Genomic DNA, 23,617 nt, shown 5'->3' with positions numbered 1-23,617 from the left:
CTATCTTAAATAGGAGATTATTTAAAATATTTACGCATCTTTTTTATTTTTAGACTATTCAGTACAAGTGACGCTGAATTATTTCATGCCTTCTGTATTTTTCATGCGCACACATCTTACTCGATTGCCACATCAAATCAGTTCCTGTTTATGTTGAGTGAGCTGGGTTTGTAAGTGCGAGCTGTTTCGGCTCCAGTTTTGCTGATTCTTTGTTGTGAATAGCTGTGGTTTATCTCAAGATTCCTGTAAGATTCTATATATGGAAGAATGGTGAGTCATCCAGAGTTGCAGAATAGCCCTTTGGGCCTCACAGCAGTCCAGTTTTCCTGTTCATTCCCCCTTGCCTCTAGCAAGAGGCTTTTACAACCCAGCTCTGTGTACCAAGTGTTACAGGTACATGTTTATAGATGTTTGAAAGTTAGAGGTTAGCTTTAAGTTCTAACATCCTTTTAGGTTTCAGATCTGGGTGATAAACACATTTTCTGTGGTGGGAGGAGTGAGAGGGGAAGGCGGGTCAAAAGGAGTGGGCTCTCCCGTCCCAGCCCCCACATCCATGCTTGAGGAAGAACCAGGCATAAGGAAGAAGGAAAGTGAGGGGCCAGTGGGTGGGATGAGGAACCATGTCTTCTGGGTCACCCTTGCCCTAATACCTGGCTGTTCATTCACTGTTAGTTTTTGCCTGGAATGGGCCGATTTTATCCCTTTTAGAGGTTCGTTTGAGAGCAGTTATTTTTAAAGCAGAAGAAATTGAGTGGCAGGCAAAATTCCTGGGACAAACACATTAATATCTAGTTAGGTGGATAAATGTTCGCTGCTGTAACAAACCTGAAATATATATAAAGCTTCAAACACAATGGACATTGATTTCCAGGCCATGCTCCCCCAGGTTCCTTCTGTCCTGTGGCCCCATCATTTTCAGCACAAGCTTGCTGGGTTCTTGTTATGAAAGCAGGGGAGAGCGTGTGTAGGGACCAGTGTGGGAGTTCTGAGGGCCAGCGGTGCCTGAAGCAGCACACACCACTCCACTCAGAGTTACTTGGCTGGAATGCCCCTACCTGTGAGGGAAGCCAGGAAACAGGACTGCGCCCAGGACAACGAGGAAATGGGTTTGGCGAAGAACTGGGAGCTTCAGCTATGATGTCTTTTCCTTCTTCCCTCTGCCCCTCTCCTTTCTTCATGAGAATTAAATGCCTGAAGCTGATTAGTTGAATGCCCCTGTCATTCTCTTGCCCAAGTGATGGTTCCCACCACCTGGAGGATGAATTCCAGACCACTTGGTATGGCCTACGGGGCATGCAGGATCTGGCCGCTGCCTACATCTCTGGCCACCAGTGGTGCCAGTGCTCAGAGCCAGTGACACGCTGCCTCTGCACCTTGCATGTTCCACTGCCTCTCCCGGGCAAATTCTTTTTTTTTTTGAGACGGAGTCTCGCTCTGTCGCCCAGGCTGGAGTGCAGTGGCCGGATCTCAGCTCACTGCAAGCCCTGCCTCCCGGGTTTACGCCATTCTCCTGCCTCAGCCTCCCGAGTAGCTGGGATTACAGGCGCCCGCCACCTCGCCCGGCTAGATTTTTGTATTTTTTTTAGTAGAGACGGGGTTTCACCGTGTTCGCCAGGATGGTCTCGATCTCCTGACCTCGTGATCCACCCGTCTCGGCCTCCCAAAGTGCTAGGATTACAGGCTTGAGCCACCGCGCCCGGCCCTCCTGGGCAAATTCTTGTTTGTCCTTTAGGATTCAGCTTCAGTGAAATTCTTGTTTGTCCTTTAGGATTCAGCTGAAGTGACACCTCCTCTAGGAAGCCTTCTTTGATCACCCCAACCCCTCCCAGACCTCTCATGTGGATCCCGCAGTCCCTGGACTTCTGTGAAACCGCACTAGCCCACTCCCCACCCGTTCCTGGAACCTTGAAATTCCGGAGAGCCCAGGCCACGCCATCCTCCTGTGGTTTTCCGAGCTGGTGCAGGTGGTCAGCAGATAACCTTGAGTGAATATGAATCTAAAAAAAGTAATAAAGAGATCTGGCAAACTTAACTTTTAAATCTAAATATGTTTCTTTTTAAGTTCTATGATTGTTCTGGGTCTTGAGAGCAGATTTCCCCAACAATTCAGTCTCCCATATGGGGTCGCAGCCGCTTGAGTTTGAGATTGCGGACGCAGCACCCATCTGCAGTGTCTGTGAAGCTGGCGCGTTCTGCTGAGTTTTTTTTTTTTTTTTGGTGATAGATCTTTTTAGCTTAGATATGTTTCTTAAAGCTTCCCTTTGTTTAAAAATGTGCAGGAAAACTTTGGCGTCGTTCTATTTTTTGTCCTTTTTAACACCTACCCCTGATTTTTCCTTCTTTTTTTATTTCCTTGCAGACTTTGAATTTTAAACAGATAGAAATGGGTGCTGTTGCTATCGTTTGGTGTCCTGCTTTTTTACTTAGAGGAAACATTTCTCAGCATAATTAAAACATGTCCATACACTTATTAATGTCTTTGTAGGATTTCATCCTGTGAATCATTTACTTGCCCAGCAATAAGGAAATGACTTTTTGCGTCTTGTGTTTTTATGATGGAATTCCCCATGTGCTTCAGAGCGCGGTGCCCGCCTTTCAGATGATTTCCTTAGGACTGAATCCCTGGGGCTTGCTGCTTCATGACCAGCGTCTTGGGCCCCTGTCAGTTCTGGCTTGTCCTCCCTGGGGTGATGGCCCTGCCGGGAGCCCTCTGTCCTTGGCAGATGGAGTTCACTGGTAGTGAGAGCGCAGCCTCTGTTTTACAAACGAGCATGCTCCAAGCAGTGACTGATGGGCGGTTGGAATTCACCGTGGCTCTGGCCTCTGGTTCCTGTAAATTGAGGCGTGGGAGGATTCGTCCTCCTCGGGTCCTCTGGTTTACAGAATGCAGGGATGTCCGGGTTTCTCCTGTCCTCCTCAGCCTTGCACTGGTTCCATGGGACTAGCTGAGCACAGTGTCACTGGTTCCCAGCACAGCTGACACCCTTCTAAGAACCTTCTCACCGTCCCTGGGGCAGAGGTGGCCTTCAGGGCGCGCATGCTCTTCTGTCTCCTCGGCAGCCTCCTTTTAGTCCAGTGGTGTTTCAGGTGTCTTGCTCTTACTGGAGCTCCTTAAGGACAGGGCCTGGGTCTCAGTCATCCACAATCCCCAGCTAACCCGAGCTCATGTTCCTGATTGGCCCTGGGACACTAGCAGAATGTGACTTGCTTCTGTCCACTAGTGCCATGTAGAGTCAGGTTCCTGGAGCTGGTGTGAGAGTGGGAGGTTTGAATCCTCATGGGCAGAGGCTACATTGTGTCAGGCTCTGGGCTTGGCATTTTCCATGTGAAAGGAGACAAGGGTTCCAGGAGAAATGGCCTAGATTTGCTGGGGCGTGGGGCGGGGCACACGCCTCCAAGCTTGAGAAGCCTCCTGGGTTAGGAATCAGCACACAGCCTGGATCAATGAAAACACAAGAGATGAGAAGATACTAGGAAGGTTTGTGCTGTAAGGCAGGTGTTTATGGTTTGATTTTTCTTGAGCGAGTAGAAATGTTGGAGTAGCTCAAAACAAAATTGGAAGTAATTCACTGTTCATGGAAACCGCTGGAAAGGAGTTATCTTAAATTCACATAGATTAAAGACAGCATTAATTAAAGAAATGAGATAGCATGGGAAGGGAACGACTCATTAAGGCACAAAGTTCTCCATCCTCGCTGCACAATAGGATTATCTGGGAAACTTTAAGAAAAATTAATATACGCATTCTACCCTCAGAGGTTGATTTTCATTGGTTTGGGGTGAAACCTGGGCCTCAGGAGGCTTTAAAACTCCCTGGGTGACTCTAGCACACAGCAGAGTTCAGAGCCACCAGTAGGAAGAATGGACTTTCGATTCAGACTTCAGCCCAAATATAGGCACTTTACTGCATGACCTTAGGCAAGGTTCTGTTTCTGAATTTTCTCTTCTTCAAGACAAGCCCCATGAGATGGGGACCTCTGTTTCCGGTCATCAGGGACTATATTCCCAGTACTTGGCATAGTACTTAGAACATAGTTGGTTCTCAGTATGTATTTGTTGAATGAAAAAAATGACATGGATGAATATGGTTAGGATTAAATGAGAGGAGATGCTTGGCCCTAAATAATTAACAGAGTGCCCTTAGTGTTATTTATTTATTTATTTATTTTTATTATTATTTTTGAGATGGAGTCTCACTCTGTCTCCCAGGCTGTAGTGTAGTGCTGCAATCTTGGCTTACTGCAACCTCTGCCTCCTGGGTTCAGGTGATTCTCCTGAGTAGCTGGGATTACAGGCATGCGCCACCAGGCCCAGCTAATTTTTGTATTTTTTTTTTTTTTGAGACGGAGTCTCGCTCTGTCGCCCAGGCTGGAGTCCAGTGGCTGGATCTCAGCTCACTGCAAGCTCCGCCTCCCGGGTTCCCGCCATTCTCCTGCCTCAGCCTCCTGAGTAGCTGGGACTACAGGCGCCCGCCACCTCGCCCGGCTAGTTTTTTTTTTTTTGTATTTTTTAGTAGAGACGGGGTTTCACCGTGTTCGCCAGGATGGTCTCGATCTCCTGACCTCGTGATCCGCCCGTCTCAGCCTCCCAAAGTGCTGGGATTACAGGCTTGAGCCACCGCGCCCGGCCTATTTTTGTATTTTTTTTAGTAGAGACGGGTTTCGCCATGGGATTCCAGGCGTGAGCCACTGCGTCCAGCCCCTTAGTGTTATTTATTTATAAGCACAGTTAACAGACGTAAACCCTGATGATAACTGACTGATGATATCTCCATTCTACAGATGGAAAAACTGAGGCTAGAGAAGTTCATTTCTTGCCTAAAGTCAAGCAGCTTGTTACGAAGCTGAGATTTGAGCTCCTGACCTGCATGAGTCTAAATCCCACATACACTCCTCCTACCTTAGGTCAGATCTTACTCCTTAAGCTCTCTAATATGGAAGGAACATAGTAATGTCATTCCTTCTCTGAAATGCAATCTCTAGACCCCTCATAATTTGTGATACTTACAGACTTATTGTTAACCCTTCCTTTCCGCTTTTCCTTACTATTCAGGTGGAGATTAAGAATAAATTAGTATTTTTCTTAGTACTGTTTTGTACTAAGTTACATGGGCATTTCTGCTTGGCCGTCTCTCTCTCCTTGTAAAAATCTAAGCTACGCTGGTACGGTGGCTCACACCTGTAATCCCAGCACTTTGGGAGGCCGAAGTGGGTGGATCACTTGAGTTCAGGAGTTCAAGACCAGCCTGGCCAACAAGGGGAGACCCTGTCGCTACTAAAAATAAAAAAATTAGCTGGGCCTGGTAGTGGTTGCCTGTAATCCTAGCTACTCGGGAGGCTGAGGCAGGAGAATCGCTTGAACCCAGGAGGTGGAAGTTGCAGTGAACCGAGATCGTGCCACTGTGCTCCCACCTGGGTGACAGAGTGAGACTCCGTCTCAAAAAAAAAAAAAAAAAAAAATCGAAGCTGATGTTAGAGAGTGGATCCCTGTTTAGTTTTCCCCTCCTGTGTTTAAATATTAGAGAGTGTTTGAAGGAGATTTCAAGGAGAGTATGACTTCAGGGAGAAGTGCAGTGGACTCAGTGACTTAAGAGTGGAGACGTCTGTGGCGGAGTCATTTCAGGGTTAGTTAATGAATACCTTTTAATGCAGTACACTATCTGGCAGGTTTGATGCCAGACCTTGGGGATACAAAGACCAAGTAGGAAGCCCGCCCGCCTTCAGAATGCAGTGGGAGGGGAGGTACAAATAACAAAGATTCAGTATTCCCAGCTCTCTGTCAGAGATGAATGTGGATGTGCTTTGGGAGCACAGAGGAGGGACTGCGTGGGGAGGGGACATGTGAGCCCAGGAAGGCTGCACGCGAGAGTGGTTTGAGCTGAGTTAGCATGTATTAAAATTTTATGTAAAGGAGAGCAAAGCGTGCAGATCTTAAGTGCATGAAGTGAACACACTCGCGTGTCTGCCAGCTCGATCAGTACAAAGACTGTGACTAGAACCCCCAGAAGTCTCCTTCGGGTTCCTTCCCTGTCAGCACCTCGCTCCCCCCCCCCGGGTAACCACTGTTCTGCCTCTGTCACCGTGCATGAGCTCTGCCTTCTTTTGAACTTTAGATAAATGGACTCATCCATTCTGCACTCTTGTTCTGGCTTTCTTTGCTCAACATTGGCAGGCTGACCCTGGGAGGTTTTGCATAGCAGTAGCATCCATTTCGTGCCGTCTGGTTTTCGGTTGTATGGGTATCCCACTCTTTGTTCTCCTGTGTGTGGAGGTTGGATTTGTTCAGGGTCCGATGGTTACAGATAATGCTCATTACGGTGTTCTCACGGATGTCACTGGCGTGCGTGTGCCTGGGGTGGGACAGGCGGGTCTCCCGTGGGTCCCATTCATGGTGTGTGGTGATGCCGGCTTCTCTTGATCCTTCCAAAAGCTGGTATTGTCCGTTTATTTTTCTTTTTGTTATTCTGGTGACAAGGTAGGGGGTATCTTGGTTTTAATTTGCATCTCCTGGCCTGGCGTGGTGGCTGACACCGGTAATCCCTGCACTTTTGGGAGGCCAAGGCAGGTGGATCACCTGGCCAACATGGTGAAACCCCGTCTCTACTAAAAATACAAAAAATTAGCCGGGTGTGGTGGCGCACAACTATAATCCAGGCTACTCGGGAGGCTGAGGCAGGAAAATTGCTTGAACCTGGGAGGTGGTGGTTGCAGTGAGCTGAGATCTTGCCACTGCACTCCAGCCAGGGCAACAGAGCGAGACTCTGTCTAAAAAAAAAAAAAAAAAAATTGCATCTCCCTGATGACTAATGAGATGATGAACCTCTTCATATCTTGTGCATTTGGAATCATCTTTTGTGAAGTGCCTATTTGGGATTGTCTTACTGATTTGTAGGTGTATTTTATATATTTGGGATAACAGTCTTTTGTCAGGCATGCATACTGCAAATAATCTTCTGCTTACCCTTTCATTCTCTTCATGCTTTTTGTTTTATTTTCCGAATGAACAGAATTTCTTAATCTTTTTTTATGGTTAGCACTTCTTTGTGTCCTGATTAAGAAGTACTATGTAACCTTTTAGAAGTTTTATTGTTTTGCCATTACCAACTAGAGCGTTGATTCACCTGGAATGAATCTTACGTATGGTGTGAGGGAGCAGTTAAGGTTTATGTATTGTAAAGGCCATCCTTGCCACCGAACCTCTGAACTAAGGCACGTGACCATAGGTATTGCATTGTTCTGTGTATCTACTTACTAATTTCACCCACATTCTTTTAATTATTAGAGCTATGGAGTAGGTTTTGATGGCTTGAGTAAGCCCTTCTATTTTGTTCTGGAAGGTTGTCTCGGTTAGTCTTGGTCTTTTTCATTTCCATATAGATTTTAGAATCAGTTTGGCAGACTGTACAAAGAAGGGTTGGTTTGGGATTGCATTGAATTTATAGATCAATATTTATTACATGAAGACTTCTAATTCTTGGCTGGGCACGGTGGCTCACGCCTATAATCCCAGTACTTTGGGAAGCCGAGGCGGGCGTATCACCTGAGGTCAGGAGTTGGAGACCAGCCTGGCCAACATGGCAAAACTTCATCTCTATTAAAAATACAAAAATTAGCTGGATGTGGTAGCAGGCGCCTGTAATCCCAGCTACTTGGGAGGCTGAGGCAGGAGAATCACTTGAACCCATGAGGCGGGCTTGCAGTGAGCTGAGATCATGCTACTGCACTCCAGCCTGGGTGACAGAGCAAGTCTCAAAACAAAACAAAAAATTTGAATTCTTGATTATGGTATGTTCTTCCCTCTATGTAGGTTTTCTTTCATTTCTCTACATTTCATAGTTTTTTCTTTTTTTTTAATGTAAAGGTCTATGTTTCTTTCATTAAATTTATTCCTATATACTGTTATTTTGGGATGGTTTTACGAAATGTAGATTTGACTGGTTGGGTAGTGTTTGTTGTAAATGCAGTGAATTTTTTATTTTTTATTTTACTTTAAGTTCTAGGATACATGTGCAGAACATGCAGGTTTGTTAACATAGGTATGCATGTGCCATGGATGTTTGCTGCACGTATCAACCTGTTATCTAGGTTTCAAGCCCCGCATGCATTAGGCATTTGTCCTAATGCTCCCTCTGCCCGTGCTCCCCCCACAACAGGCCCTGTTGTGTGATGTTCCCCTCCCTGTGTCCATGTGTTCTCATTGTTCAACTCCCCGGTATGAGTGAGACCATGAGGTGTTTGGTTTTCTGTTCCTGTGTTAGTTTGCTGAGAATGATGAATTCCAGCTTCATCCATGTCCCTGCAAAGGACGTGAACTCATTATTTTTTATGGCTAATGCAGTGAATTTTTGTGTATAGGCCTTGCTAACTTCAGTTACTAATGCTAATAGCTTATCTGTAGTTCATTTGGATCCTCTCTGTAGAAAATCGTCCTGTCTGTGAACGAGTTTATTTCTTTCAACTCTTACACCTTTCATTTTGTTTTCTTGTCTTATTGTATGGCCAGGCTCTCCCATTTAGTGCTGAATTGAAGTGGGGCTGGCAGAAATCCTAGTCTGGGTCTTGGTCTCTGGGAAAGCTATCATTATTTCCTTGTTAAGTGCGATGTTTGCCGTAGGATACCTTTTATCAGATACTGTACTCTTTATTAGATTAAGGAAGTTTCCTTTTAGTCCTAGTAAAGGTGTTTTAAAAAAATTATGTCTGTTGTATTTTATTAAATGCTTTTTTCCTGCATCTATTGATAGTTACATGTTTTCTCCTTTACATGGTAAATAATGTGTTTTTCTAATGTAAAATTAACTTTGCATTCTTAGAATAATCCCAACTTATTCATAATATATTATACTTTACATGTATCATTGATTTGATTTGCATATTTTGCTTGGGACTTTATAAGGGTGTAGGCTGTAATTTTCCTTTTGGTTTTGATATCAAAATTATGCTGGCCTTATAAAATGGGTTGGGAGAGTTCTACTTTCTGTTTTCTCAGACAGTTGCTATATCATTTTTCTCTGGAGATTATGTGAACCTACCAATATGTTAAAACTCATAGAACTGACCGGGCGCAGTGGCTCATGCCTGTAATCCCAGCACTTTGGGAGGCCGATGCGGGCGGATCAGCTGAGGTCTGGAGTTTGAGACCAGCCTGGCCAACGTGGTGAAACCCCCCATCTCTACTAAAAATACAAAATTTAGTGGGGCGTAGTGGCAAGTGCCTGTAATCACAGCTACTCAGGAGGCTGAGGCAGGAGGATCCCTTGAACCCCAGAGATGGAGGTTGCAGTGAGCCGGGATCACACCACTGCACTCCAGCCTGGGTGGCAGAGCAAGACACCATCTCAAAAAAAATGAATAAATAAACAACAGCAACAACAACAACAACAAACCTCATAGAACTGTACACAAAAAAGTCCATTTTATTGTATATGAACTGAAACATAATAATAGCTGGGTGTGGTGGCCTGCAATCCCAGCTCTTCCGGAGGCTGATGGGGGAGGATTTTTTGAGCCCAGGAGTTGGAGTCCAGCCTAGGCAATGTAGTGAGACCTCATTTTCATTAACAACAACAACAACAACAACAAAATTAAAAAGATAATTAAACACTTTCACAAGGGAATTTTAAAAAATGTGTTCATGTACTCACTCACATCCCCTCCCTCACCAACTTTATGTCAGATGATCCTCAGAGGGACGTCAGAAAGTCCTTGTTGAATAAGTCTGTTTCTTAGTAGATGATGCCAATAAATATATTTGTTTTAGTATATGTGCTGCCGAAGCGAGCACGCCAATAAATATATTTGTTGAATGATCTAATACATTTCCCCAGGGGGTGGAATAGTGGGGAGAGGGCTAGTGAAAGGTCTGTTCTCTGAGTGTGTGTATTTCTTCCTTAATGTTTGGAAGACTTCACCAGTAAGGCCATCTGGGACCTGGAGTTTTCTTTCTTTCTTTCTTTTTTTTTTTTTTTTGAGACGGAATCTTGCTCTGTCGCCCAGGCTGGAGTGCAGTGACGTGATCTCGGCTAACTGCAAGCTCCGCCTCCCAGGTTCATGCCATTCTCCTGCATCAGCCTCTCGAGTAGCTGGGACTACAGGTGCCCGCCACCGTGCCTGGCTAATTTTTTTGTGTCTTTTTAAAGTAGAGACAGGGTTTCACTGTGTTGACCAGGCTCGTCTCGATCTCCTGACCTTATGATCCGCCCTCTTTGGCCTCCCAAAGTGCTGGGATTACAGGCGTGAGCCACTGTGCCCGGCCACCAACCTGGAGTTTTCTTTGTGAGTTTGTAAATTATTGACTTAATTTTGTTGTTGTTGTTGTTGTTGAGGTATAATATATAAAATGTGACTGCTGAGGGTTGAGGAAGAATTTGGAGAGGCATGGGAACACGAGGCTGCAGGGTCTGTATTTGGGAAAGAGACTGGTGATGAGGCAGCAGGGCTGGGAAGGCTTCGGCTGATAGGCTGTCATTGTGGTTATGCCCCTTTGTGGAGTGACTGCTCTGGGCCCCACCCATAGCTGATGTGCTAGACCAGATGTGGTTTGAAACTCCCTGGATAGTGGGAACTGGTGAGAAGTGTTAAGTAGGACAGCAGGAATCGCCTTTCTGAGTGCATGCGGCCGTTCAGAACAGTGGTTCTCAGATCCAAGCGTGCATCGGAGCCACTGCAGGGCTGGTTGAACCAGAGATTGCTGGGCCCCACCCGGGGTTTATGGTTCCGTAGGTCTGTGTGGGGCCCCATAGTTTGTATTTCTAGCCAGTGCCCAGGCGATGCCGCTGCTGGTCCAGATTCCCCACTTGAGAACCACAGGGTTTGATCGTATTCATTAATTGGCCCCCTCCCTGCATTGAATGTTGGCTGCCCGGGGGAGGGATTTTGTCAGTTCCATCCCCTCTGGTCCCCCGGGCCAGGCACAGACTAGGTGCTCAGGACCACTCTGCCAGGCCAGCTCCTGTACTTGATTGTCCAGGGTTTTTTCAATTGCAAAAGTAATATGTGCTTGTTCGATTTTTTAAATAACAGTGCAGGCATCCGTAAAATAAAAGTAAAATTCCCTTTTCTGCTCCTCACCGTGTGCCTCTCAGCAGACTTCTTTGGTGCCTTTGCATACATACAAACACACAGACATGTTTTAAGGGACAATGGAGCTGACTGTTAGAAAGAGGATGGTGGCGGGGGCTTGAGGAGGATGATTCTGCAGGGGCTAGTTGTTGATATAACTGAATGGCATTGGTTCCGAGGGGAACCAACCCATAGTGCATGCTTGTGGTTTAGAATAGATCCGTTTTTTTTGTTTTTTGGTTTTTCTTTTCTTCTTTTTTTTTTTTTTTTTTTGAGATGGATTCTCACTCTGTTGCCCAGGCTGGAGTGCCGTGGTGTGATCTTGGCTCACTGCAATCTCCGCCTCCCGGGTGATTCTCCTGCCTCAGCCTCCCAAGTAGATAGGATTACAGGTACCCACCATCACGCCCAGCTAACTTTTTTTTTTTTTTGAGACAGAGTCTCACTCTGTTGCCCAGGCTGGAGTACAGTGGCACAATCTCGGCTCACTGCAACCTCTGCCTTCTGGGTTCAGGCAGTTCTCTGCCTCAGCCTCCCAAGTGGTTGGGATTACAGGCACTCACCACAATGCCCAGCTAATTTTTGTATTTTTAATAGAGATGGAGTTTCACCATCTTGACCAGGCTGGTTTTGAACTTCTGACCTCAGATCCACCCACCTTGGCCTCCCAAAGTGCTGGGATTACAGTTGTGAGCCACCACACCCAGCCATAAGAATAGATCAGTTTGGGGGGCACATGAGGTAGTTCGTTAGCTCTGGGTTTTCGTTTTTGTCTTCAACAGCATTTGGAGTGAGTGAGGGGAATCGGAGCGATGGTTCTAGCGTAGGCATTTGGATGAATTTCACGGCTCTGTGCTTGTGACCCACCGGCAGACCTGGCCACTGCTTCACAAGGCACAGTGCCTGGCGCACCGCAGATGCTCAGGAAGCACTGTGTGTTTGGCGCTTTTCCAGGTCCGAGGTCCCGGTGGGTTTTATGCCTGGAAGCTTGCCCTGCCACGGCATGTGGTGCAGAGCCGTGTCCCAGGCCTGAGAACCCCGTTACTCAGGCTTTGCTTCCCAGACTTTGCATGCACTCCTCCCTCCCTGTGACTGGGGAGGCCCGCCCTGCCACCCCCGCCTTTCCGCCGGCCTTCTCAGTCCAATTGCCTTCACCTTGCAGACGCGAGGGGTGGGGCTCCAAGCGCACCCATGGTGTTTCCCCGGGACTGTGGCCCTGGCGTGCCAGGAACGTGGTGTGGGGAGAGTCCGTGCTTCTGCGGCCAGCCCCTCGGAGCTGCGAGGTCACAGTAAACATGATGGCCCTCTCCCCTGTGCTCCTGTTCACGGACAGGTTTGTGGCTGCTTTCTTGCCTTTCTTGCTGGTGGAACTGGAGACTGAACTGGAAACTGGGTCTTTTTCCCGTGTGTGTAGCTTTGCTAGCATGTGACCCTCGGCCTTGGTTGGGCTGAGGTGTTTCTGTGGGTCTCCCCCGTGTGAAATGCAGCTGATCCTTTCTATCCAGGCAGCATCTCTGAGTGCCCGGAGCTCCCTGGGCCAGTGTTTGTGCTCATATGTATCTCATGCCCCCTGCACTCCCTTGACTTGGATATTCTGTTTTTAAGGACTAGCTTTTTTTTTGAGACAGAGTCTGGTTCTGTTGCCCAGGCTGGAGTGCAGTGGCATGATCTTGGCTCACTGCAGCCTCCGCCTCCCAGGTTCACGCAATTCTTCTGCCTCAGCCTCCCGAGTAGCTGGGACTACAAACGTGCGCCACTATGCCCGGCTAATTTTTGTATTTTTTTAGCAGAGACGGGGTTTTGCCACGTTGGCCAGGCTGGTCTTGAACTCCTGGCCTCAAGTGATCTGCCCACCTTGGCCTCCCAAAGTGCTGGGATTACAGGCGTGAGCAGCCGTCCCTGGCCGGGGTTAACTTTTTAGTATCAGATGCTACTTGAGTAGCATTTTCTGAAAGAAGAGTGACTCCAAGTATTTTCAGTTCTTGGGTACTTTGGAGTGTGTGTGGAACTAGGAATTTTGAGCACGGTGATTGACATGGTAATGGAACCTCACTTTCTTTCTTCATGTTTCCTGTGGAGGAGATAGGATTTTCTTACATAGGATGTTTGCTTAGAAGGAGGCTGCGTTGTTTTTCATGTCTCTGTGACAGTTGAGAGGGCCGGCCCTTTCCCCTTGCATTTTCAAAGGAGAGTCAGAGGCCCGTGTGAATATGTGTGGCGATGTCAGTTTTTGGGGGATGGAGATCTGGAAAGTATACCTCGGAAGTGGGATTTCGAGGAAGCATTTAGGTTTTGCCTTCTCTACCCTTGGTGAATAACAGGATTGCTATGTCCCTTCAGGAGGAAGCGTCTTAGCCTCGCCAGGCCTCAGTGTCCTGTCCGTACAGTGGCGGCTGTAATACCTTTCTTGTAGGGTTATGGGAGGAGGATGTAAAACACAGGGAAGGTGCCTGGTGCAGCACTAGGCAGGCACCTGATAGTGCCCTGCCCCAGGTAACTATGATTCAGAAAGTGGTGGCAGAGACGCCCTCCTGGGCCAGGCAGTCTCTGTGGGAGCCGAGGGCTGCCTGGCTCAGCTGGGTTCCTATGGCTTTGGAATCCGAAGTTGCCAGCAGTTTTGGTTGATGAGACAAAGGAGGGAAAGAGCAAGAAGCCCTGAGTGGCTGCTGAAGTGCAAACAAGCGTTGAAGTGTACAGTATCTGAGGGAGGGGGACTTTGGGTTTATTTCTTAAGACTTGAGAGGCTTTGAGCAAGCCCTGATGAGTGTCTGTGGCTTGTGGAACCTGCCCCACCAGGTCAGGGAAGATGGCCTCCTGCCTCCCCTGCTGTCCTCTGCCTTCAGGGACAGGTGGCAGCCTCGGACACGTGAGTCCTAGTGGCAGCTCTCTGTTGCTGAGGTGGACGAGTCTGGGCCCGTCTTCCCAGCCTCCTACCTTCCTCTTGGTTAAGTGCAATAATAATTCTCATGTAATCTTTATAAAAATTAATTGAAAAAAGCTTTCATTCAATAATCTGAGTGTTTTACTCAGTGCCAGGAACTGTCATAGGCACTAGAGACAGAGCGGTAATTAGAAGAGGTGGTACCCACTTCCAAGAGCTTTACATTCTGCTGAAGGAGACAGATCATAGCCCCCCGACTTGTACTTTGTGTTCATAATAAAGTTTTTTTCTTAAAGAGAATCCCCCAAACTGTGTAAGCTTCAAGGCCTTCCAAACCTAGATCTGCCCCTGCGAACAGATGATGGAAGTGCTGAAGTAGCAGGTGTGGTGGAGTGTGGCAGAGTGGAGGGGATTGCACAGGACAGACCACCCCTGGCCAGAGGCTCCTGAGCAGCTCTGGCTCCTGTGGCCAGATCTTCTATTCCAAGAGAAGCTGGAAACCCAGGTTTTTCTGTGATGTTTAAAAACATTGAACAAATCAAACTGTAGAACATGGTGTCGACAGAAAACACAGGCTACCAACATGTCATCCCTGCTGAGGGCACCTGCACACGCACCTACACAGACCTGCCATTGAGCGCCTGGAGTGTGTGGAATGACTGATACGCCTGGTCCCCCTTCACTCTCACCTGACCCTAGGAGGAAGTTGGCATGATCTCTAATTGCAGATGAAAGGAGGCCCAGGGACCAGGGTTGCTTGCCTGGGGCTGCTTCTCTGTGGAAGGGCAGGGCTGGCATAGCCACTGGTCGGTCTCCCCAAAGCCTCCCGTGCCTCACTGCTTAGCCAATGCAGGTGACACAAGGTTACCTCCCACCTTGTGGCTTTCTAGATGCAGATGGGTGCCTGAGCTGCCTGGGCAGGGAAGGAGTGCCGGGTCTGTCGCCGGGCTCAGGTGTGGGGGCCTTCTCACCAGGAGGGCCGCGGTTCCTCACCGCTGCATTTGCTAGAAGCGAACAAAGGTGGCTCCGGGAGTGGGACGGACAGCGAGTAAGCTGCTTGCGGCTACTTGGTTATATTTGCCTTTTTACCATTGATTGGTGTCTCCTCCACCACGCCCCACAGCTTTGCCTTTCTTAGGAAAAGTCTGGGAGTGGAGCAGGAGCATGGTTGCATGGTGCTGGGAGCCATATCGCTTGCTGCGTGTTCCTCTTGAGGGTAGTGCCGGCCAGCCATTCTTCATTTGTACTGGAAGGAAAGGGAAGAAACTTGTGGCCTGCACTGGGAAGGTAGACTCCATGGGTCCACCGGTACTTGCCTGGGGAGGCCTGGAACGGCCTGAGTTTGAGTCCCAGGTGGGTGACCTTGAGAACTGACCTAACGTCTAGGCTATTTTCCTTGGAACGCTATCACCAATCTCACGCTCAAGCAGTGGGTGATGTTTACAGTAAATTCCATGGGAGCAGGTGCTCCATGCCTGGAACAGTGTCTGACTTAGAGTCAACATACATTTGAACAAGTAAATATTTAGGTCAAGAAATACTTGGACAGATGGAGGTGAAAGTTGCTGGCCTGGTATGGCGTCTCCTTGCTGTGTAAAGGTCTTCTGTTTCTGTGTTCTGAAGTCATGGACACGCTTCCTCTCCTTTACACATGCAGGGCTCGCCACTTGCTTTTGCTTACTGGTCTCCTCTGGTATTGCCAGCAGAGGAATTTGGGCTGGTGATTGGGCACTTCTTGCTATATTCCTGGGAAGAGAACATGTCTTTTAGGTTTTATCTTAGAAAGTTAGAGAGAGAAGGCCAAGGCGGGAGGATGGCTTGAGCCCAGGAGTTCGAGACCAGCCTGGGCCACATGGTGAGAACCTGTCTCTACAAAAATTAGCCGAGTATAGTGGGATAAGCCTGTAGTCCCAGCTGCTTGAGAGGCTGAGGTGGGAGGACTGCTTGAGCCCAGGAGGTTGAGGCCGCAGTGAGCTGTGTTCACACCACTGCATTCCAGCCTGGGTGACAGAGTGAGACTCTCAAAAAAAAAAAAAAAAGGGGGGGGGTGCTGGGTTTTTTTTATGGGCTGGTTTTATCATCCCGTTGTTGGGATACCCCAACCCTCTTGAGGAGGTTAAGCCCATAGTGCTGCCTAGAAATATAACTCAGCCCTTTAGCCTGGGCCAGGCTCACCCTGCTCCCAGGTTCTCAGCTCCCCAGGGATGGCACTGCTTACTGTGCTCTGTGTCCCACTCAGCAGCTGAACACAGCGCCAGGTGTGGGTCGGGGTGAGTCAAGTCGCTCTCCAGATGACTGCTCCAGGTGGCCAGCCCGCAACACAGACCTGCAGTTATAGCCGGAGTCTGCAGTTGCTTGGCCAGTCACCTTTCTAGCGGCCTCACCTGCTTCATACTGGGGGTCGAGCGGGTTATGGAGCATCCTGACTTCAGTGGGTCTAGGAGGTGGGTGATGGGGTAAGGGTGATACAGGTGACCCCCACCTACACACACACACACACACACAGATATTACTGAACAATCTTTTTATGCCTTTTTTTTTTTTTTGAGACGGAGTCTCGCTCTGTCGCCCAGGCTGGAGTGCAGTGGCCCGATCTCAGCTCACTGCAAGCTCCGCCTCCTGGGTTCCCGCCATTCTCCTGCCTCAGCCTCCCGAGTAGCTGGGACTACAGGTGCCCGCCACCGCGCCCGGCTAGTTTTTTTTGTATTTTTTTAGTAGAGACGGGGTTTCACCGTATTAGCCAGGATGGTCTCGATCTCCTGACCTCGTGATCCGCCCGTCTCAGCCTCCCAAAGTGCTGGGATTACAGGCTTGAGCCACCGCGCTGGGCCTATGCTTTGTTTTTTGAGAGAGGGTGTCGCTCTGTCACCCAGGCTGGAGTGCAGGGAGCTCACTCAGCTTGCTGTAGCTTCTAACTCCTGGGCTCAAGCAATCCCCTCACCTCAACCTCCCAAGTAACTGAGACCATAGGTGTGCACCACCACGCCTGGCTAACTTTTTTCTTCACATTTTGTAGACATGAGGTCTTACTATGTTGCCCAGGCTATTCTCAAACTCCTGGCCTCAAGCGATTCACCCACCTTGGCCTCCCAAAGTGCTGGGATTATAGGCATGAGCCACCGGGCCTGGCTTGAACAGTCTTCTTACTGCCCTTCACTGGAATGCTCTCACCCTTCAATCTTCTTTCTCTCACCCTCTAAGGCTGGACACTCCTCTTGGTTCTCACGGTGTCCCTACCCGTCTCGTTGGCCAGTTTATTGGTCAGCTTCTTGAGGATGGTAGCCTTATTAACTCACCTGTTTGTTTTATAGTCTGGGCCTTGGAGACAATAGGTACTTAAGAGTGTGTGTCACTGAATGGAATATGCAGGGTTCCAGGCCTCACAGCAGGTGCTGGGTGCTTTCCTGGCTTTCTTTGTATCGTATTTAATCCTGGGAGGTAGAAATGAGGCTCAGAAGCAGTGCCTGCCAAGAGGTAAAGTCAGGGGCAGACACAGCTCTGCCTGCTTCTCTGAAGCCCTTGGTCCCTGCTGGGCCTTCCCCCGGGCTGGTGTGAAGGCTGTGGTCCCCCTCCAGGCTCTCAGCTGGCTGTTGCTGTTTCCGGCAGGGTCTTGGCCTCTGGGAATCATGTTGCGGGCAGGGGTTCGTGTAGAGCTGCTGAGTGGGAACAAGGGGGCGTCACGGGCTCAGCTCTCCATGCAGCCCCTTCTCTGGAACCATCTCAGGATCCGTTTTTGAGACATAGTAGGCATGGCGATTGTACTTAGGCTGTGGAATAAACATTTTCATGTCTCTTCCAAAGGCCTTGTTTTTTGGTACCAGCAGCACATCACTGAGTACTTGCATTTCTTCTTTGGCCTTTTGCTTGCTGTCACTTCCTACCTAATGCAACAGGAGTGGCCCCATCTTGCCAAGTTGTGTTGCTAGTACAGAAAAATCCTGTACTTTTTTGGGGTGTGATGAAGTCTTACTGATTTGAAGGATGGGGTGGGAGTGGTACAAAAGCATTTTTCTAATGGCAGAAATACCTAGTTTTGCAGTGGCTTTTAAATTTTTTATGAACTTTTTTTCATCAGCAATATGTTTGCATGGCTCAGAAATCAAAAAGTACAAGACAGTATATGGGTGAAAAGTTGACTTTCTAACCTGTGCCTTTTCTTCTTCTTTTTTTTTTTTTTTTTTTGAGACAGAGTCTGACTGTTGCCCAGGCTGGAGTGCAATGGTGCGATCTCAGCTCACTGCAACCTCCGCCTCCTGGGCTCAGCGATCTTCCCACCTTAGTCTACCAAGTAGCTGGGACTACAGATGCACATCACCATGCCTATTTTTTTTTTTTTTTTTTGTATTTTTTGTAGAGACAAGGTTTTGCCATGTTGTCCAGGCTGAGCTCAAACTCCTGAGTTCAAGTGATCCGCCCACCTCTGCCTCCCAAAATGCTGGGATAACAGGTGTGAGCCACCATGCGTGGCCTACCCTGTGCCTTTTGCTACCCAATATCCTGCCCCAGAAGCAATGAATATAAGCAGTTTCTGTGTTCTTCCAGAGAATCTGTGCCTGTACAGGCAAATGCAGATGCAGGTGTTACTTGGCATTGCCTTGTATGATTATGTACCCTGCATTTTTCCCTTCAAAAAAATGCTTGTCGGCCTCCTGAAAGCTGCCTGTGAGTGTATCAGGAACTCTTGGATTGTTTCCAGACTTTATCTGACATTAAAAAATAATATATTTTATGTCAGCCAGCATCTTTCAGCATGAGGAGCTGCACCTTTGGCATGTCCAGTGGCTGCCGTATGGGACAGCACAGGCCCCAACCTGTTGTCAGAAGGTGAGGGTTGTTGGAGCCTCCAGGCAGTTTGCTGTTTTCAGCCCTGCTGCCTCTCTTCAGGCGTTGCCCTTCCAGCCTAATCGGGTGCACTGCACAGGCCTGTGAAAGACCCTGGTAACAGTGTGGAGGAGGCCGAGAGAGGCCAGAATCGGTGCCCAGCGCGTACCTGACTACTCTTGTTGGGAAGGGGGCTCTGAAGGTCCGTTTTGTCCCAGTTAAATGTGTGAGCCGTGGACCTCGCTCCTAATGATCAGGACGCGGTGTCCTGGGGTCTGGCACTCCTGGACCTGGGATCTCTGCCTTCACAGAAAAACGGACATGCCATTATTTGTAACATACTTTGTTGGTGTCCCCTGTCTTTTCCTCATTACTTTGCAAGTCATTGGAGAAATGCCTCAGGGAAGCACTGGGCCCTTTTCCCTGTGCAGAAATGGTTCTGCCTCTCTCTGGCTTACAGGCAGTCCCTTCCCATGGCCGGGTGTGGCCTGATCCCTGACAGCCCCCGGTGTGTGTCTCCCAGGCTCTCCATATGGCTTTAAAATGACACTGAGCGGCCTGTGTGGACAAATCCTGGTGGGGCCAGCACCTTTCAGTGCACCCTTTGATGGGCACTCCGCATTCTTGTCGACTGTGGCCCCCCAAATCTCTCTGTGCCGTGGGGTAGCCGAGCTGGCCCCGCTAAGGAGTTGAGGAAGAATTTCTCTGCAGTGCCCAGTCCACGAGGAGCTGTGCCTGGTGGCGGGGCTGCGTGTGCATGGCCGAGCTGGACCCCCTCATTTAATCCTGAGTCTTCTCTCGGGGGCACTTGCGGGCAGAGGGAGCAGCCTGTGTGGGAGGCCTGAGGTAGGCAATTGGAGCCACGATGCCATGACCACAAAAACAGGTGCAAGTCCTTGGCGGGATCTGTGGCAGGGCTGGCGTGGTCCACTTGTGCTTACAGAAGATGGCCCTGGTAGAGAGTGTTGCTGGGGTCTAGGGCTTGGTGTGGAACTGTACCTGTGGGGTGCCTGAAGGAGGGGCAAGGCAGGCACAGCTGGAGCGTGACTGGCATCTGTCTGTGGGGTGTGTGCAGCCGAAAACAGGCAGGAGGACAAGGAGGCTGGGCAGTGGGGAGCCCTGGCGTTAACCTGGAGGACTGGAGGGTTTAGAGCACATTCGACTCCTGTTTCTGTTGTTCAGTGTCTGAATGAACGCGGCCAGGGGCTGCTGAGAGAGTGTCTTGCTCTGGTCTCCTGACTGCAGAGGCGCATCTGAGCCAAGGCTGATTGATGGGGCTTTTAACACGACATATCAGCCTTTTAGAAAGAAGAAATGGTTCCCTTATCTTTGCAGACGTTCTCAGGTCTCCTCTCCCACCTGCTGCAGGAGGAGGGCTCTGAGTCTGCACCTGGATGAAGGGGCTAGGTAGGAGGTGAGCTATGCCAGCACCCAGGTGCTGTACAGGTACGGACGGTGGCGGGAGCATGTGTACACGTCGGGGTAGTGTGGGGCAGGACTCATGAACTAGAGTCCGGGACTCTCAGGGAACCCCGCTGCGACAGCACGGGTGACACTGACCGTGTGTGGGTTGGAGGCACCTACAGATACCGATTGTTTACTTGCCGTGGCCTTGGTGGTGGGGTTGCGGCAGCTGCAGGTGGGTCTCACCAGGGTTAATGAGTGCTCTGTGTCTGCACGGCAGCTGAGACAGCTTGGAGGCCAACAGCTGCTTGTCCTTAATGCTGCTAGTAGAGTGAGTGCTTTTGCTCCATAGGACAAAGGAGTTTCTTCTTCCCACTGAAGGGCCCTTTACTGGGCATGCAAAACAAAAGGAATCCAGCGTTCTCTCGGGCAGGGTTGGCAAATGGCCCTCACCCCCTGCTGGCCGCCCCCCGGCTCCCAGCCCCCTCCAGGGAGGCTGTGGTGGTCTACCACTCCTCACCTGCTCTCTCCCAGCCCCCCACCACCCATTACCCCTTCTTTCCAGGGGGACTTCTTCCTGCCGAGAGGTTACCTCTGTTGAGTTCTCAGTCTCGGGCCTTGATTCGTCTGGATTGCACTCTCCTTACCTGACCGCTGTGCCTTGCATGTCAGTCCTACCTCCTCATCGCCCTACATGTGCCTCCCCTGCACACACACACAATGGCTGCTCCATTTGCCAGCAGACACCTACTGCGTGCTGGGTAGATCCTGGGGATGCAGAGGTGACTCTACCCTGCCCTCCGGGAGACCGCACCGAAGGCGAAGACATGTGGAGAGGAGAGGGGATGGAGTTCATCCCATAAGCATAGAATGAAGGGAATGCCCTGTGCTCTGGAAACAGAAGCAGGGGAGCCCAGGCGCGGGCAGCTGGTCTGGGAGGGCTCTGCAGAATGCCCCAACGGCAAGTGCTAGGACTTCCAATGCTGGGGGCAGTGGGTAGTGGGGTGGGGGGGGGGAATGGGACAGGTGAAATAGTGAAAAGAGGAAGCTAGGAGCCAGCAGCCCCTCTGTTCTGTCTCCTGTGAGTGTCGGAGATGGTGGCTATAGCCACTGTGTGCTCAGCATCTGAAGGCCAAGAGGTGGGCTGACTCACTGGGCCACACAGCCCATGAAGCAGCCGCTGAGGGACTGCTGGACTCCGGACCAGCAGCACCAGTGTGGGCTCCCTGTCGGGCAGACAGCATAGATGTTAAAGGGACAGAGCAGATGGGCTCTGCAGTGCCCAGGCTCGCTCCTGGCCGGCTGTGTCCTCTCACTGCACCTGACCTGAGAGCGATGCCCCAGGCTTGCTCCTGCCCGGCTGTGTTGTCTCACTGCACCTGACCTGAGAGCAGTGTTTGGTCATGTGATGAGCAGGTGCGGGTGCTTGGCTCCCCCTTGGCCTCCCGGGCCCAGCTGCAGCTACGCCAGGGCTCCTGATGCCTCACCCACCAGAAAGGAGGACATCCTTTCAGTCCAGAGCCCAGGCTACAGCATCTTTTCACTTGTAGTGACTTGTTTTAGGGTTGCATTTCTGCCTCTTAACCCACAAAAAAAAAAAACAAAAAAAAAACATGCTTTTTATGAGCTTTTCAAAAGTCATGGCTTATCATGTGATCCTAAGCTCTTATGTTAAAAATAATCATACAACTTTGATTTTTTTTGAGACTGAGTCTCACTCTGTCACCCAGGCTGGAGTGCAGTAGTGTGATCTCGGCTCACTGCAAGCTCTGCCTCCCAGATTCAAGTGATTCTTCGTGCCTCAGCCTCCTGAGTATCTGGGACTACAGGCGCCCGTCACCACACCCAGCTAATTTTTTGTACTTTTAGTAGAGACAAGGTTTCACCGTGTTAGCCAGGATGGTCTCGATCTCCTGACCTTGTGATCCTCCCGCCTCGGCCTCTCAAAGTGCTGGGATTACAGGCATGAGCAACCATGCCCGGCCTATATTTTTAATAGAGACGGGTTTTGCCATGTTGCCCAGGCTGGTCTCAAACTCCTAGCTCAAGCAATCCACCTCCCCAAGTGCTGGGATTACAGGCGTGAGCCACTGTGCCCAGCCACAACTTTGATTTTTGACATTAATTTTTATCTGCAGTACCTTTGTACAGACTAATAACAGTGTTAGCTGAGACCTGAAAAACCATGGTTTCTGTTCCTCTTAGTCGCCCACCTGCCAGCCCGTTTCAGTGAATAACGCTCCAGCTTGTGCTCAACCTTCCAGACTGTGAATCTGGGAGCTGCTCACCCAGACTTCTCCTTTCTGCACATCCCCACATCCTGCGGCTTCTGTGCAATTCTCCTGTCCATTCCTTAAACCCTCTGCAGCTCCTGTCCCTCCAGAGTAAAGAGGCCTGTTCCAAATCCTGGTGCCCTCCCCTTCCTGACTGCAGTTTCCCAGAGACAGACAATGCCTCTTCAGCAAAATGTACACCCTTAGTGAACCCAAGTTCTGGATGCCAGGTTCTTAGTATCTTCTACTGCCTGAAGTTTTAACCTGGTTTAATTGTTTAAGTCCTTCACTGATGGTGAAATCTTAGATGCTCAATGGATTGGATCTCAGACAGTTCAAAGTTCATTTTCTTTTTCTTTATTTTTTTCAAACAAGGTCTTGCTCTGTCGCCCAGGCTGGAGTGCAGTGGCGTGATCATAGTGAAAGTCCATTTCTTATAAATAGGAATTGCCTTGAGCTATGAAACTATTCCCGAAATGATTATAACTACCACAGAAAAGGAAGGAAACCGTGAAACTATTTGTTTTCTTTTTTTGAAAGTTTCTGTAACTTTATTTTGATAAAATTTCAAATTTACTAAAAAATTGCAAAACACCCCCGGAACTCCAATATATTCTGCAGCAGATTTACCGACTATATTTGGCTCCGTTTGTTCTGCTTCTCTTTATATATGATAGTATATATGCATATTTTTTCCTGCGCTATTAGAAGAGTAAGTTTGAGATACCATGTCTGTTTACCCTTAAATATATCAGCATATTTCCTAAGAACAAGGGCATTCCCTTATGTAACCACAGAACAGTTGTCAAAGTGAGGAAACAACATTCATCTAATGCTGTTGTCAAATCCACAGTCTGTAATCAAACTTCATCAGTTGTCCTAATAATCTTTTTGTTTGTGTTTTGAGATAGAGTCTCGCACTGTCTCCCAGGCTAGAGTGCAGTGGTGCGATCCTGGCTCACGGCAGCCTCCGCCTCCTGAGTTCAAGTGATTCTCCTGCCTCAGCCTCCCAAGTAGCTGGGATTACAGCATGAGTCACCGTGCCTGGCCCTCTTTCGTGTCCTTTTTTTTTTTTTTTTTTTTTTTTATTATACTTAAGTTCTAGGGTACATGTGCATGACGTTTATATCATGTATAACTCCCCAATGCAATCCCTCCCTCCTCCCCCCTCCCCATGA

General features: G+C 49.0%; 1 protein-coding gene across 6 annotated transcripts in view; it reads left to right on the top strand.

The window, feature by feature from the left end:
• Positions 1-23,617, top strand: part of TBC1D14 (TBC1 domain family member 14) — a 129,828-nt gene that overhangs the window by 32,997 nt on the left and 73,214 nt on the right. Inside the window, exon 1 of one of the 6 annotated variants that reach the window (XM_033213673.1) lies at positions 12,226-12,393. The exons of the other annotated variants lie outside the window; for them this stretch is intronic. Coding sequence (XP_033069564.1) covers positions 12,356-12,393 — 38 coding nt within the window. The 5' untranslated portion in view covers positions 12,226-12,355. Of the gene's footprint in view, positions 1-12,225; positions 12,394-23,617 lie in introns of those variants that run through there. 6 annotated transcript variants of the gene reach the window in all.

Source organism: Trachypithecus francoisi, unplaced genomic scaffold (assembly GCF_009764315.1).
Source record: "Trachypithecus francoisi isolate TF-2019V2 unplaced genomic scaffold, Tfra_2.0 Lachesis_group1, whole genome shotgun sequence".
Classification (NCBI taxonomy): domain Eukaryota; kingdom Metazoa; phylum Chordata; class Mammalia; order Primates; family Cercopithecidae; genus Trachypithecus; species Trachypithecus francoisi.
This window is presented reverse-complemented; position numbering and strand designations above follow the sequence as displayed.